Source organism: Anomaloglossus baeobatrachus, chromosome 7, assembly GCF_048569485.1.
Source record: "Anomaloglossus baeobatrachus isolate aAnoBae1 chromosome 7, aAnoBae1.hap1, whole genome shotgun sequence".
NCBI classification, from domain to species: Eukaryota; Metazoa; Chordata; class Amphibia; order Anura; family Aromobatidae; genus Anomaloglossus; species Anomaloglossus baeobatrachus.
Window position 1 is genome coordinate 273124361 of NC_134359.1, and position 14161 is coordinate 273138521.

Here is a 14161-nt window from a genome sequence, read left to right on the forward strand (position 1 = left end):
CCTGAGTTACGTCCTGTATTATACTCCAGAGCTGCACTCACTATTCTGCTGGTGCAGTCACTGTGTATATACATTATATTACTGATCCTGAGTTATACCCTGTATTATACTCCAGAGCTGCACTCACTATTCTGCTAGTGGAGTCACTGTGTACATACATTACATTACTGATCCTGAGTTACCCCCTGTATTATGCTCCAGAGCTGCACTCCCTATTCTGCAGATCAGCCCCCACTCTCTGCATCCCCAGCCACTATTCTTTCTTACATACCTGTCTGGCGTGTTTTTGCTGGGGTCCTGAGGTTATATACTCGTGTCTCTGTGTGGGGAGTCACATCATCTGATCCGCAGCCGTCACCATCCTGTGTTACGGTCACCATCCTTCCTTCAGTCACAGCCTCTGCTTTCTTTACGCCTTCCTCCATCTTTGGATTTTCCGCAGACGTCTCCTGCCTCACGTCCTCCTCGCTTTCACCTTTGGTCCCATCACCTTCAGGTTTCGTGTCAGAACCAGTTTCCAGCTCCTTGGATAGATTGATCAAACCGGAGGACACGGAAGCAGGACACGATTTCCTGCCTCGCCTGGACCTTGTGGCACTTACAGGAGGCGTGCCGCTGACCTTCGGTGAAGCGGTGGAGGAGGCGTCGGCCCGACGTGGCCCCCCTCTTGTCCCCTTCCTGGCCGTGCACCCCAGTTGGCTGTTTATTACCGCTTCCAGGTCCACCTTTCTTTGGCAGCTGGTCATACGCCGGGTTGTCCTAACATAATACTCCACCGGGAATAAAAGCCCCTCCACCAACGTGCAAGAGTCAAGGGGGCTACGGATTTCCTCCGCCGGAGGGGACCCTCCGTGATGGTTCAGTGATGTCGTCGTTGAGTGGTCATCGGCACAGGGAGGGGATGTCAATGAGGTCTCCACAACCTGAGATCGGGGAGAGGGATCACCGGTGACATCCAAGGTCTGATCCTGACCCGTCCCTGCACCCATCGGGGGGGTATTATTCGCACCACTGTGTGGCGGGTCTTTAACCCTTTGCATAGTCTTATTTCTGCAAGATACGTCCTGTGTTTCCTTCTCCTCGGGACATATAGGATCTACATTCTCTGGAAAAAACGTTCTAGTAGAGGGAGAATCTGCTTTAGGGCACTTCTTAAACACGGGTGACGCCGAAGCATTGGTGTCCTCCATAGTAATACGCTGCTGTACAGAAACGTTCACTCCGAGGTCGTTCTTACGCTCAGGAGACACTTGGACACGTCTTGTATTCTCCGATGAAGAATTAACAGTGGTCTCACTTATCTTTAGGGGTCCATTGTCTCTAAGGCACAATGTGGGGCCCCTCGTGCTTCCGGGCCCCATAGGAATACACTGTCCTTCAGGACTAATGGTGACCGGAAATCTTGGGGACACGGACTCTGATCTTGCGGATCTGTGTAATCTCAGCCGACTCCTTTTGCCATGGTTTGGACCGGGCGATCCACTTGCCTCGGTTTTGCTCGAGTCTTGACCGCTGCTTTCGCTTCCCGAATAGGACAAGGACCTCCTCTCACCCGGGAGGATTTCTGGGTCCAGGTTGAAGCTGACGGACGGCTTCCTCTCCTCTGCTGGTGGAGCGGCCATGCTTTGTGTTGACTCCGTGACTTTCCCGGCAACATTATTGACGTCGGTGAAAGGACCTAGAAAACAACAGATTATGTCTGTTCCTCGCAAGTCTTAAAATTTAAAGAGATTATTCAATGCTATCATATTTTTCATTTTATAAGACGCACTGGATTATAAAACACACTGGATTATCAGACGCACTGGATTATAAAACGCACTGGATTATAAAACACGCTGGATTATAAAACGCGCTGGATTACAAAACACACTGGATTACAAGACGCACTGGATAATAAGACGCGCTGGATTATAAGACGCGCTGGATTATAAGACGCGCTGGACTATAAAACGCACTGGATAAGACGCACTGGATTATAACACACACTGGATTATAAAACGCACTGGATTATAAAACGCACTGGATTATAAAACGCGCTGGATTATAAAATGCACTGGATTATAAATGCACTGGATTACAAGACGCACTGGATAATAAGACGCGCTGGATTATAAAACGTGCTGGATTATAAAACGCGCTGGATTATAAAACGCACTGGATTATAAAATGCACCAGATTATAAGAGGCACTGGATTATAAAACGCACTAGATTATAAAACGCACTGGATTATAAAACGCACTGGATTATAAAACGCACTGGATTATAAAACGCACCCCAAATTTAGGAGGTGGAAAATAGGAAAAATAATTTTTAATGTTAAAATCCTAGTGCGTCTTATAAAATATCTCACCGGTGGAGCGGCTCAGGAGGGTCACAGGAGGCAGAGGCGGCAACGCTGCGGGCTCGGAGGAGCGGGTGTTGAGGCTCAGTGGATGAAAGGGTTGGCGATACTGCGCGCAGGCGCCATTGATCTGCCGGTGGGCTACAGGCTCCATTTAACTGTCACTGGTACGCGATGTACTTCAAGAAACTGGCCACGGTGGTGGAGCGTGCACAGATTGGCCTCTGCAGCCATTTTCTTGAAGTCCATCGCATACCCCCGGCAGATCAATGGCGCCCGCCGCCACCGCGACAGCCCAAGCCCGCAGTATCACTGACGCTCAGTCCTGCGACCCACCTGAGCCGCTCCACTGCAGTGACACCCCCTCCTTGGAGCCTTCAGTATCGCACCCAATTCCAAGATTTCTCCTGTGCCTCCCCCATACTCTGGAACGCTCTACCCCAGCACATCAGACTCTCCCCTACCGTGAAAAGTTTTCAAGAGGAACCTGAAGACCCACCTCTTCCAACAAGCCTACAACCTACAATAGCCCTCAGTCTGATGCAGCGCCGCACGACCAGCTCTGTCCTCACCTACTGTATCCTCACCTATCCCTTGTAGACTGTGAGCCCTCGCGGGCAGCGTCCTCTATCCTCCTGTACCTTGTATGGTTTATGATTATTGTACTTGCCCTATTATGTATACCCCATTCACATGTAAAGCGCCATGGAATAAATGGCGCTATAATAATAAATAATAATAATTCCTGTGACCCCGCTGCACCACCACCGCTCCGGTAAGCTATACCCAGATTATAAACACGCAGCCTCATTTTCCCCCCAGTTTTGGGTGAAAAAAAAGCGCATTTTATAATCTGGAAAATATGGTAACTATATAGCAAAAAGTTACAAGAACTTTCTAATATACTTTGCGTTGCAATTTCTCATCATTTTGTCAGTGGCTGGAAACATTCATACTTTACTTTCAAGAAACCTGACCTAGTTCCACTTATACAGCTGAGGGTTTGTTACAATGTACCACTATAGATAAGAGCTAAGACACTGAAGTCAACGACAAGGCAGAGACGGCTTTACATTAAGGTGGCCATACAGGTCAGAGGAATGTGGCTAAACAGGGTGTGGGGTATGGCGGTGTGTGGACTCTTCCCTAACCCTAAATGGCGGGGGGAGAGGCTCGGACATGTTGGATTTAAACTAAACCTTATGCCCTGAGGCTATGTGCACACGCTGCGGATTTACCATGGATTTTACCGCGAATTTGCCGCACAAAATGTGTCTAACATTTCTGCATTCATTCCCCAGCAAAACCTATGGGTATAAAAAAATGCTGTGCGCACACTGCGGTTTTTTATACCTGCGCAGGTATATGAGCAGGATGGATGGGGGGGTATATGAGCAGGATGGATGGGGGTATATGAGCAGGATGGATGGGGGTATATGAGCAGGATGGATGGGGGTATATGAGCAGGATGGATGGGGGTATATGAGCAGGTTGGATGGGGGTATATGAGCAGGATGGATGGGGGTATATGAGCAGGATGGATGGGGGTATATGAGCAGGATGGATGGGGGTATATGAGCAGGATGGATGGGGGGGTATATGAGCAGGATGGGGGTATATGAGCAGGATGGATGGGGGTATATGAGCAGGATGATGGGGGGTATATGAGCAGGATGGATGGGGGTATATGAGCAGGATGGATGGGGGGGTATATGAGCAGGATGGATGGGGGGGTATATGAGCAGGATGGATGGGGGGGTATATGAGCAGGATGGATGGGGGGGTATATGAGCAGGATGGATGGGGGTATATGAGCAGGATGGATGGGGGTATATGAGCAGGATGGATGGGGGTATATGAGCAGGATGGATGGGGGTATATGAGCAGGTTGGATGGGGGTATATGAGCAGGATGGATGGGGGTATATGAGCAGGATGGATGGGGGTATATGAGCAGGATGGATGGGGGTATATGAGCAGGATGGATGGGGGTATATGAGCAGGATGGATGGGGGTATATGAGCAGGATGGATGGGGGTATATGAGCAGGATGGATGGGGGTATATGAGCAGGATGGATGGGGGTATATGAGCAGGATGGATGGGGGTACATGAGCAGGATGATGGGGGGTATATGAGCAAGATGGATGGGGGTATATGAGCAGGATGGATGGGGGTATATGAGCAGGATGGATGGGGGTATATGAGCAGGATGGGGGTATATGAGCAGGATGGATGGGGGTATATGAGCAGGATGGATGGGGGGGTATATGAGCAGGATGGGGGGTATATGAGCAGGATGGATGGGGGTATATGAGCAGGATGGATGGGGGTATATGAGCAGGATGGATGGGGGTATATGAGCAGGATGGATGGGGGTATATGAGCAGGATGGATGGGGGGTATATGAGCAGGATGGATGGGGGTATATGAGCAGGATGGATGGGGGGTATATGAGCAGGATGGATGGGGGTATATGAGCAGGATGGATGGGGGGTATATGAGCAGGATGGATGGGGGTATATGAGCAGGATGGATGGGGGTATATGAGCAGGATGGATGGGGGTATATGAGCAGGATGGATGGGGGTATATGAGCAGGATGGATGGGGGGGTATATGAGCAGGATGGATGGGGGGGTATATGAGCAGGATGGATGGGGGTATATGAGCAGGATGGATGGGGGTATATGAGCAGGATGGATGGGGGTATATGAGCAGGATGGATGGGGGTATATGAGCAGGATGGATGGGGGTATATGAGCAGGATGGATGGGGGTATATGAGCAGGATGGGGGGTATATGAGCAGGATGGATGGGGGTATATGAGCAGGATGGATGGGGGTATATGAGCAGGATGGATGGGGGTATATGAGCAGGATAGATGGGGGTATATGAGCAGGATGGGGTATATGAGCAGGATGGATGGGGGTATATGAGCAGGATGGATGGGGGTATATGAGCAGGAGGGATTGGGGTATATGAGCAGGAGGGATGGGGGTATATGAGCAGGATGGGGGTATATGAGCAGGATCATATACAAGGCAGGAGGATCATTTCCAGAATGGGGTACCTTAGTAGAGAATTTGGGGACATTACCCCCATAAGTGTCAGCAGCAGATCCTCGCCCCATAACAGTGTCATGACCACATCTTTTAGTTAAAATTTTATTTTCCTATTTTCCTTCTCTAAAACCAGGGTGCGTCTTATAGTCCGGTGCGTCTTATAGTCCAAAAAATACGGTACTTATTCACTTATAAAGCGCAATTGATTCCACAGCGCTTTGGAATGGTCACATACTACTGTATATGTAATAGGGCAACGAAAAAATGCCCAAATTAAAAGGAGTCTCCTTAACAGATTAATTTTAACTTGGACTGATACATTACAACAAGCCCCCAGCAGTGTACACAGCATCTGGTCAGATTGAATTCACATTTTCAGATGGTCACAATCCATCTACCGTGTTTGTCCAAAAATAAGATCTCCCCCAAAATAAGCCCTAGCAGGGATTTTCAGCATTTTCGGTACAAGGCTTAAATATAAGCCCTTCCCTGAAAATAAGCCCTAGTCACAGATCAATGATGAAGTGTCCGTGAAGCTTAAAAAAGTGAAAGATACTGCAGGACACTTCATTATAGAAAGCAGACACCCCGCAATCATACTCCCCAGACGCTGAGTGGCAGGACCGGCAGTGATCGCACACCCACACACATCCGATCACACACACACACAATCAGATCGCACACACACACACACCACATCCAGCGACACCGATCTCTTCTCACCGGCAGAATCCTGAGAGGCAGTGCGGTGGAGCGCAAGGACCTGCCACAACAGGACCTGCGGACACACGTGACTTCCTCCCATCATTCCCTGCGGCAGGAAGCATTCTTTAACGCTGGATGTGGTGTGTGATCAGCTGTGTGTCAGCCAGCAGCAGGGGAGGACGGCGTGCAGCATCCACCGGAGATCACAGGGAGGACCTGGGAGCCACGCAGACATCCGGGTCTGACATATAGGAGTCTCCTGGGAAGTGGGGGTCTGCTCTTTTGGGGGGTAAACTTACTCTAAGAATAAGACCTCCTCCAAAAATAAGCCTTAGTGCTTTTTTGGGGGCCAAAAAAAGTATAAGACAGTATCTTATTTTTGGAAAAACCCAGTAATAAGTACCGATCACCAACCTGATAGCACAGACACGCTATGTTGTGCGGACAGTTCCTGGCTTAGCAGCCGGTTCTGCTCCTCTATCGTCTTCTTGATGTGGGTTTTCACCCTCTCGGCTCTCTGGGATCTCTGTAATGACACAAACACATGACAAAATGTGAATCCCTTCTACTGAAACTCAATGGGCACCTCAGAGGGAGAATATCTGTCACTCTGGTGGCTTATACCTTCCAAGAAAAAAAAAGCAGATAAAGCAAAGTCCTTAGAACTAAGGCCCCCGCACACTTCAGAAGTAACGGTGGTTCAGTCATCAGCTATCATGGCCGGCTCTCCATACACAGGAGCGCACATCTGGCGGAGCACTCCGGGGGTCACGATGAGACAGACATCATGGCCGGCGGCTTTTCTTTTGAAGAACAAAAAGGATTGGCAGTCTGAAATCAGACATGTCGGATCATTCTGTTCCCCAACATCATCTGTCAGGGGACAATCAGCAGGCACCCATACACATTAGACAGTCATCTGAATCTTATAATGTTGGCGGGTTCAACCAACCAATGTTTGGGGACCTTAAAGGGAACCGGTCACCACTTTTTTGCCCTATAAGCTGCGGCCACCACCACCGGGCTCTTATATACAGCATTCTAACATGCTGTATATAAGAGCCCAGGCCGGGGGTACAACATAAAAAACACTTTATAATACTCACCTAAACCGGTCGCTGTGGTGGATGTGGCTCAGATGGGCATCTTCATCCTCCGGTGCCAGCGCCGTCTGTTTCGGCCATCTTTGTCCTCCATCTTCTGTAGCCGCGGTGCATGACGCTTCCGACGTCATACACACTCGCTGGAATTCAGGTCAGAGCAAAGTATTGTAGTGCGTCTGCGCGGGACCGGCGAGTGTGTATGACGTAGATGCATCATGCACCAAGGCTTCAGAAAGAGGATGAAGATGGCCGAAAGAGGAGGCGCCGGCACCAGAGGACGAAGACACCCATATGACCCACATCCACCGCAGAGCGACCATTAGGTAAGTATTATAAAGTGTTTTTTATGTTCTACACAGCGGCTCTTATACACAGCATGTTAGAATGCTGTATATAAGAACCCGGTGGTGGTGGCCGCAGCTTATAGGCCGAAAAAGTGGTGACAGGTTCCCTTTAAAGAGGTTGTCCACTACTTTTACACTGATGGACTATCCATAGGATAGGTCATCAATGTCTGATCTGTCCGACCCCTCGCACATCAGCTGTTCTCGGTGCCAGAAATGCTCAGTTCCGGAGCTGCTCCATCATCTAATAGTGGCTGCAGCTGGGTACTGCACATCCGCCTCCCATTGTAATCAATAGGAGGCAGATGTGCAGTACGCGGCCGCTATCAGCAGATGGGGCAGTTCTGCAACGGAGCATTTCCGGCCACCGGGAGCGAGAACAGCTGATTGGCGTTGGTGCTGGGTGTCTGTCCCCGGCCGATCAGACATTGATGACCTATCCTAAGGATGAGCCATCAATGTAAAAGTAGTGGACAACCCCTCTATAGACCCAGATCATCCTCACCTGTAAACGATGGACCGTCTTCTTGTATTCTTTCTTCAGTAAGGCGAGTCTTTCCTTCAGCTGAAAAAGAAAAAAAAATTACAACCCTAATCTTCCAGATCATCCAGACAAGATGTAATAGGGGCAGATACAGGCACTGTCTTATCGTTTCAAGGAGCGTTCCATGTGATCATGAATTTCTGGCACATTTGCTTGTGTTATACGCAGATTCGGCTGCAGATATCACCCCTTGCTCTACATAAGAGAAATCGCTGCAGAAATCCATGTCGAATCTACAACACGATGGGAAATGTAAAATATTATGCCCCAAAATCTGCCCGACCACAAAGTGTGGAGGAGTTAAAGGGGTTGTCCACTACTTTTACATTGATGGCCTATCCTTAGGGGTACTTTGCACGTTGCGACATCGCTACTGAGATATCGTGGGGTCAAATCGAAAGTGACGCACATCCGGCGCTGGTAACGACGTCGCAACGTGTAAAGCCTAGAAGCACCGATAAACGATCGCAAAGGCGTCGTAAATCGTCGATCTGTGTAGCATCGGTCATTTTCATAATGTCGCCCCAATAGGAGATTCGATGTTGTTCCTCGCTGCTGCGGCAGCACACATCGCTGTGTGTGAAGCCGCAGGCGCGAGGAACATCTCCTTACCTGCCTCCGGCTATACAGAAGGAAGGAGGTGGGCGGGATGTTACGTCCCGCTCATCTCCGCCCCTCCGCTTCTATTGGTCGCCTGCCGTGTGACGTCGCTGTGACGCTGCATGACCCGCCCCCTTAGGAAGGAGGCGGGTCGCCGGCCAGAGCGACGTCGCAGAGCAGGTAAGAGCGTGTGAAGCCGCCGTAGCGATAATGTTCGCTACGGCAGCTATCACAAGATATCGCATGTGCAACGGGGGCGGGGACTATCGCGCTCGGCATCGCTAGCGATGTTGTAGCATGCAAAGTACCCCTTAGTATAGGTCATCAATGTCTGATCAGCCTCAGTCCGACACTCCACACCCGTGATCAGCTTTTCTCGACCCGGCAGCGGCATCCGGAAATGCTCAGTTCTGGAGCTGCTCCGTCTTCTGAAAGCGGCCGGGTTCTGCACATCTGCCTCCTACTGATTATAATGAGAGGTGGATGTGCAGTATCCGGCCGCAGCCGCTATCAGATGACGGAGCAGCTACGGAACTGAGCATTTCTGGCTGCCTGCTGCCGCCCCCGGGACCGAGAACAGCTGATCGGAGGGAGTGCGGGGTGTCGGACCCAGGCCAATCACAGATTGATGACCAATCCTAAGGGTAAGCCTCAATGTAAAAGTAGTGGACAACCTTTTAAATAGACCATGTACTCGATCCAATATTATTCCATTTTTTTGGTCCATGTTCCCATTTTCACGAACAGTGCGGCACATGCAAAAAAAAACCAATAATTAAATGGACACAAAGCATATGGATGAAACGTGGATGACGTCGCTGCGCCATCATTTATTTTTAATGCTTCCACTGATTTTGATAATTTTTTTTTGGCTACTCGGTCTGCAAAAAGAAGCATTTTTGTGTACTCACCGTAAAATCTCTCATTGGGGGACACAGGACTGTGCAAATGTATTTATTTCAGGTCACCCAGATGCCCAGCTCCCCCAGAGATTCCCGGAAGAGGCGTCGGGGGAGCCCTTGCTACCTCAATCCTGTGCATCCGTGGGACGGCACACTAGGAGATGGATCAGGTGAGGGTACCATGTCAGCTCGACCCTGTGCATCCGTAGGAGATGGATCAGGTGAGGGGGACTATGTCAGCCCGACCCTGTGCATCCGTAGGAGATGGATCAGGTGAGGGGGACCATGTTAGCTCGACCCTATGCATCCGTAGGAGATGGATCAGGTGAGGGGGACCATGTTAGCTCGACCCTGTGCATCCGTAGTAGATGGATCAGGTGAGGGGGACCATGTCAGCCCGACCCTGTGCATCCGTAGGAGATGGATCAGGTGAGGGGGACCATGTCAGCCTGACCCTGTGCATCCGTAGTAGATGGAGCAGGTGAGGGGGACCATGTCAGCCCGACCTTGTGCATCCGTAGGAGATGGATCAGGTGAGGGGGACCATGTCAGCTCGACCCTGTGCATCCGTAGGAGATGGATCAGGTGAGGGGGACCATGTCAGCCTGACCCTGTGCATCCGTAGGAGATGGATCAGGTGAGGGGGACCATGTCAGCTCGACCCTGTGCATACGTAGGAGATGGATCAGGTGAGGGGGACCATGTCAGCCCGACCCTGTGCATCCGTAGGAGATGGATCAGGTGAGGGGGACCATGTCAGCTCGACCCTGTGCATCCGTAGGAGATGGATCAGGTGAGGGGGACCATGTCAGCTCGACCCTGTGCATCCGTAGGAGATGGATCAGGTGAGGGGGACCATGTCAGCTCGACCCTGTGCATCTGTAGGAGATGGATCAGGTGAGGGGGACCATGTCAGCTCGACCCTGTGCATCCGTAGTAGATGGATCAGGTGAGGGGGACCATGTCAGCTGAGGTGAGGAGATGGAGCAGGGGAGGGGGCTCTTGAAGATGTGCCCGCTCCACACCCAGGGAATCCCTGGGGAAGCTGGGCATCCGGGTTACCTGAAACAAATACAATCACACGGTCCTGTGTCCCCCAATGAAACAAGAGAGAAAAACCCACAGATGTGAACATTCCCATAGACTATTATTTGTACGTGCTATATCCATGAAATACGGCTTAAATCTGTGTGTGACTACACTACACCACAACAGTCCTGTCTGGTGACCGCTGCAGACACTCAGTACCTTTGTCTTTTCTTCTAAGGTGAGATATTTCTCCGGTATGCTTTCCATTTCCTGCTGGAAAAAAAGAATATTAACATGACATAATATGAAGCCGCGTATGTTCAGCAATTTTCACGGGACCCAAACAAATAGAAAAAGCCGCACATGCACAGATCTGCAGCGAGGCCTCGTTTTTGAGACGGTGGGAGTTGTATGGATGAGATGGGTATACAACTTCATAGATGGATTTTGTCAGATTAAACCTGTAAATACAAGAACTAGCGTAATTTACTGCGTATTAAAATTTGCAACCGGTGTTGAGTTATTAACACTTTTGTTTTCAGCTCGTTTCCTAGGAGACCGACCACCGCTGCTGTTTAGTTTGAGGCTGGTCCTGATTAGGAGGTAACAGGGCGCTCCAGATTCAGCTTATAAGTATTGCTCATGTTGGTCGGTCTCCAAGGCAACGAACTGTAAACAAAAGAGAAGAGTAAATATCTCATGAAACACTGCATATGGTATATGTCTTCTTCCGGCCCCTGAGGTCACATTACACGACCTGATACAGGACAACACTGCAGTGGGCGCTGCCGCCGATCACCTCCACCATAGGACAGGAGGGGCCCCAATGAAAACCGGGGACGGGTGTCAGCATTCGGGATTGATCTACAAGAGGACGGCGCACCCTTTAAAGGGGATTTAGAGGAGTTCACCAAAACTGATTTTTTTCATTCCTCAATAGTAACTTTATTAACTAATAACACTAATTTTGATTCAAAATTCCATCTGGTGATAACATCATTGTCATATACAATAATTTGACCACTTTACTCAAATGATCGCACGTAGAGGTCACCTGACCACTGATCATGACACCCGATTGGTCGTCGGCTTATTTGCAGGTACGGCGGCTACATAATACGCTTTTAACCCCTTCATGATCTTTGACGTATTTTTACGTTCCTGCCTTTGATGCGGGCTCGCACGCTGAGCCTGCGCCTTTCCCTGCACATCTTGGCTGATCTAATCGAAGGGGGTGTGGATCGGAGTTCCACCCGCGGCTGTAAACCAGTTGAATCCCGCTGTCAAGCTCTGACAGCGGGATTTAACATGCGCCAACGGAGGGTGGAATCATTACCCACTCGAGTTGGTGACCTCGTGATGTGATCGTGGGGTTGTCATGATAGCCGGGGGGGGGGGGTCAGCTGATGATCCCTGTATCTCTGACGATAAACTTCATGTGAACGACATTCATAGAAAGTGATCATGTCTGCTATAGGCATTGAGGTCCTGCGCAGTACAATACTTTTATCTGCCCTGCTTAGGGAAGATCAAAGTGCACCTGCGCAGGACCTGAATGCCGGCCAGTGAGGATGGAATAGGACACGTCATGCACCCCGGTTTTAGAAGAAGGACAAAGATGGCCTAAAGAGAAGGCGCCGAGAACAGAGACCCCCATCCGACCAGTCTGCACTGCCCCATCCCTTAGGTGAGTATTATAAAGTGATTTTACGTTCTACACAGCGGCCTGGGCTCTTATATACAGCATATAAGACTGCTGTATATAAGAGCCCACTCGTGGTGGTGGCCGCAGCTTATAGTCACCAAATCTGGTGACCGGTTCTCTTTAAAATGCAAGAAGTGATCAAAACATCGCATCTGCCCAACAATGGTATAATTAAACATGGCAGCTCAAGACGCAAAAAATAAGCCATCACTGAGCCCCAGATCCTGAAAAATTAGAACGTTAAGGGTCTCCGAAAATGGGGACAAAAGCGCAATTTCTTTTAGACAAACTTTTCATTTTTTTTTTCACCACTTAGATAAAAATAAAACTCTACATGTTTGGTGTCTACAGACTCGCACCGACCCGAGAATCATACCGACCCGGAGAATCATATTGACCCGGAGAATCATATTGACCCGGGGAATCGTGCCGACCCGGGGAATCGTACCGCCCCGGGGAATCGTACCGCCCCGGGGAATCGTACCGACCCGGGGAATCGTACCGCCCCGGGGAATCGTACCGCCCCGGGGAATCGTACCGACCCGGGGAATCGTACCGACCCGGGGAATCGTACCGCCCCGGGGAATCGTACCGCCCCGGGGAATCGTACCGACCCGGGGAATCGTACCGCCCCGGGGAATCGTACCGACCCGAGAATCATACCGACCCGGAGAATCATATTGACCCGGAGAATCGTACCGACCCGGAGAATCGTACCGACCCGAGAATCATACCGACCCGGAGAATCATACCGACCCGAGAATCATACCGCCCCGGAGAATCGTACCGACCCGGAGAATCATACCGCCCCGGAGAATCGTACCGACCCGGAGAATCGTACCGACCCGAGAATCATACCGACCCGGAGAATCGTACCGACCCGAGAATCATACCGACCCGGAGAATCATACCGACCCGAGAATCATACCGCCCCGGAGAATCGTACCGACCCGGAGAATCGTACCGACCCGGAGAATCATACCGACCCGAGAATCATACCGACCCGGAGAATCCTATTGACCCGGAGAATCGTACCGACCCGGAGAATCGTACCGACCCGGAGAATCGTACCGACCCGAGAATCATACCGCCCCGGAGAATCGTACCGACCCGGAGAATCGTACCGACCCGAGAATCATACCGCCCCGGAGAATCGTACCGACCCGGAGAATCGTACCGACCCGGGGAATCGTACCGACCCGGAGAATCGTACCGCCCCGGGGAATCATACCGCCCTGGGGAATCGTACCGCCAGGTCACATTTCCCATATAGTGAACATGGTAAATAAAAAAAACAACAATTATGCAATTACACTTTTTGTGCAATTTCCCACACTTGGCATTTCCCCCCCATTTCTCAGTCCAATATGTGGTAGAATGAATAGTGTCATTCAAAAGTACAACTCGTCCCGCAAAAAACAAGCCCTCATATGGCTATACTGATGGAAAAATGCAAAAGTTATGGCTCTTGGAAGAAAAGGAGGAAACAACGAAAAATGGAAAGTCACAGGGTAGTGAAGGGTTAATTATTTTTAGGTGAATGAGCTGGGGTTGTCTAAATAGTGGACATCCCCTTTAAGGGGGCAGTCAGTGGTTTCCCAGAATCCCCCTGTGACGCTCCCAGGCTGTAATACTGGCGCTCTGTACGGAGACAGCTCGGCCACAGACTGAAGTTACAGAGTACAGACTGTCCCCTCATATGTACGTACACAGGCGGCCGCCATCACGTCGTGCGTCCTCCTCTGCATGCGACAGATCACATGACTGCATCACGTGACGCGCCCCTGCTAGAGAGGAAGTGACGTAACGCCGGCCGTCAGTGG

The 14161-nt window shown here is 50.3% G+C and overlaps 1 protein-coding gene across 3 annotated transcripts in view; it reads right to left on the bottom strand.

Moving 5' to 3' along the window:
* The window catches only part of PALB2 (partner and localizer of BRCA2), a 39457-nt gene extending 25368 nt beyond the window's left edge, over positions 1 to 14089 (bottom strand). For 2 of the 3 annotated variants that reach the window (XM_075318140.1, XM_075318143.1), the window contains exons 1-5: positions 14048 to 14089; positions 10853 to 10906; positions 8064 to 8123; positions 6526 to 6637; positions 272 to 1678 (exon numbers count right to left, since the gene is read on the bottom strand). In XM_075318140.1, coding sequence (XP_075174255.1) covers positions 272 to 1678; positions 6526 to 6637; positions 8064 to 8123; positions 10853 to 10906; positions 14048 to 14086 — 1672 coding nt within the window. In that variant the 5' untranslated portion in view covers positions 14087 to 14089. The remainder of the gene's footprint in view (positions 1 to 271; positions 1679 to 6525; positions 6638 to 8063; positions 8124 to 10852; positions 10907 to 14047) is intronic. The other variant, XM_075318141.1, reaches the window with a different exon arrangement.
* Between the last annotated feature and the right edge of the window lie 72 nt (positions 14090 to 14161).